This window comes from Opisthorchis viverrini, assembly GCF_000715545.1.
Source record: "Opisthorchis viverrini unplaced genomic scaffold opera_v5_222, whole genome shotgun sequence".
Lineage (NCBI taxonomy): Eukaryota > Metazoa > Platyhelminthes > Trematoda > Opisthorchiida > Opisthorchiidae > Opisthorchis > Opisthorchis viverrini.
The window spans coordinates 49,457-52,482 of NW_008751879.1; the positions used below are offsets into that span (position 1 = coordinate 49,457).

The 3,026-nt window shown below is 45.3% G+C and overlaps 1 protein-coding gene across 1 annotated transcript; it reads right to left on the reverse strand.

Moving 5' to 3' along the window:
* Window positions 1-1,879: 1,879 nt before the first annotated feature.
* Window positions 1,880-2,095, reverse strand: T265_08501 (hypothetical protein; the record flags this gene model as incomplete). Its single annotated transcript, XM_009174322.1, has 1 exon — window positions 1,880-2,095. The coding sequence occupies one exon, from the start codon at window positions 2,093-2,095 to the stop codon at window positions 1,880-1,882; it is 216 nt and encodes a 71-aa protein (XP_009172586.1).
* Window positions 2,096-3,026: the final 931 nt, after the last annotated feature.

Here is a 3,026-nt window from a genome sequence, read left to right on the forward strand (position 1 = left end):
ATGTGATGAACGTAAACCGCGTCAAAACATCGTTCCTCCGCATATTTGACCCATACAGAATAGTTCCTCGTGTGAAAAGACTCCTGTTGAAATTTACAGAATCGATCAATTGTCATGACTGGGCGCCCATTAGCCGCACAATGCTCTCGGCTGCAAGACCTTTTCCAATGGAGTGAAACATCTTGTGCTAAAATGCTGCATTTTGTTGCGTACGTGCTCAAACCAAAAAGCACCCTTATTTACGTTCACAACTTTGCAGGTCACCAAAATTCGTTGTCAACTGAGGCAATCATACCTCATTCGGAAAGGTTTGGTGGAGAAATTTTACAGCATCGCTGAGATCCTGGGATGTCTAAATGGGGCTCAAACGTTTCGACTAGCACTCTGAACTCAATTGCTCGATTGCTTGAGTCCATCAATTCCATTGCGCGAAAACTTAGCGCCACCATAACTGTCAGTGCATTTTCGAATTTCAAAATTTGCCATGCACTGTCTGAACTCAGATAGGTTTATGGTCACTTTCGGAGGAGGTTTTCGTTGTTAACTGTTTTGTTGCATTTTCCACCCCTCAGATACTTTGAAGACGTCTGTGCTAGCCGCATGAAGGATATTTATATGGCCTTTGTGAACGCAATCAGCGACAACGTTTCTCCGCGATGTGGGTAGATGCAGAAGGCGGGCACGAATTCCATGTCAGGGACGAAGGATAAGAAAAAGCTAGTAAGTTCTACGTGTTTACTGAGAACATACAGTAGAGCGGAGCACTGTCTACCTCACCCGGTTTTGTCTCAGAAGGCGCAGCGGCTATCCCCAGTACTTCGTCACATTTCGTCCAAAGCCATAAAATGGCTAAGTTTTGTGCGATCGCCGCACGTAATCTGACGGCTTACTATATGACAGTTGGGCACCTACAACCCGTTACCCGAACATTAAACACGGAGTCTGGAGCGTGGTACCTCGTGTCCGACTGGCTCGGAAAGAACCTCGCCACGTTTAAATTGCCTGAAATTGTACAAGTGCGAGTTTTTTTTATTTCGTCGCATTCAATCATAAAACAGTCATGCAATTGAAGAACACGTAATCTTATATTGGAAGCAAAATAAAAGCCCATAACACCACACTTCTCCCCCACTACCTTCAGTGAAATACCCATGACCACGTACAGCAATCCTACTATCACAACAACACCCGCACTCATAACCCAAGATAACCCTACCGCCAAACTCGCTCTTTTCACTGATCGTTCGGGACGACGCGCCTGTTTCCCACAGCACTAACCTAAATATGAAACTTTATTCAAGCAACTTTTTCAATCAATATTTTCATTATTCGAGCGTTTTCCCCGTACGCGGTCAGCGCTCTGGTAAAGGAGTAGTGTTTTGGACCTTTATTTTGCTTCCATTATTACATTACGCACTTTGTCAATTGCATAACCATTTTTTGTTTGAATACGGAAAATACAAAAACACGCACTTGTGCAATTTCACGCAAAACAAACGTGGTCAACTGCTCCGACTCTCTCTCGCGCTTTGCTCGCGCTTACAGCGGTCATTCGGGAGTCTCGTGCGCTGACTCTGGTATCAAAACTTTTTAGACTGTCTTCGGGATATGTATTATACGTGGGATCTGCCTAGAAGAGGACCCCCGGACAACTATAATTGGATTATAGTCTATCCGCTGACCTAGGCCAACGACGAACCTTTTTGAAGAGAGCAATCAATAATGAGTCTGTTTCATCCCTCTTTATCAGTATATACGCGATTTAGCGTTATCACTTTTATTCTTTCGCCACACTTCTGGTAGCATTAATAATTAGGTAGCCGGACCACCACACCACTCAGTGGAAACACAACAAAATCCGGAATTCCAACCCACTCCGTTAAGCATCTACCGGTTGCGTTTTCATTGAGACAGATGAAGCATCGGTTGTAGCCGGGATTCGAGCGTTCGGACTTGCGATAGCGGCATATTCGTGGGCAGAATTGCAAGTCCACATGTGCTTCGCCTGAAGGAAGCACATGAGATCATCCTCATGTTTCCCAAAAATGTTGAATGTCGGTGGAACACACGGGACCGTACCTTGCTGATAACTCATTGGTATGGCATGAACAAATGTCGGGCGGTTCTGTACGCTTTGTTAGTAAGGAAGCAGTTACCTATGGAAAAACTATGTTGCTTGCTTAGGGAGTACGAGCATTCATAGTTTCGTGCGAGAACCTTTGTGATGAAACAAATGGTGGAACAACTGTGGGTAATTGTATTTTCATCCGACCGTGGCTTTATGCTACGTCATTCTATGTAAGTAAAGCCGTCTGCATATATGTATCTGCTAAAGGGTGTCAGTGTGTTTGGGCTATGTATGCCCTGCGCCTAAAACCGACACATTCCACCGCGTGCCGGCCTTGACAGTGGGGTGCAGAGTTTGAATTTTGTTTTGGGTTAACATCAGACATGTTATGTCACAACCTGGATATAATGCATCGCACGACGCCTCCTAGTTCATAGTCCACTGGTTGTATATCACCCGTAAGCGAACTTCCCACACAATGAGAAATGGTGCGCCCTGGTTGCGCGACCGACAACAATAGGTGGGAAATAAAGGGTCGCTTAAAAGTGAGCATACTAATCTGACATTCTTGTTCGTGTCATGCGGAGGATCGCTCAGCGAAATAAGTTTTCCGAAAGAGAATATAAGACACACGTGCCATTGTGATTAAAGAGGTGGGCAACAGTCACCTTCTAGATGTTGCTCTCCGAGCGACTATATACTCATCTTTCGGTGATTTGAGGCATCTGGCGTTGCGACCGTCGAGACTGAAATGTCATTGTACTAGAACTGACAACGGTAGATATATCTGTTGACCAGCTCGCGGTTTCTGGTTAAACCCACCAGGAACACACAGAGCTGACGTTTGTGCTGATAAATGTAGGTTTCCCTTCCATCAGGCGGCGTGGCCAATTTGACATACGTGGCAAGGAACTGAGTTCGTAGACATTTCCATGGGCCGGTCAGCTGTTCACCAATT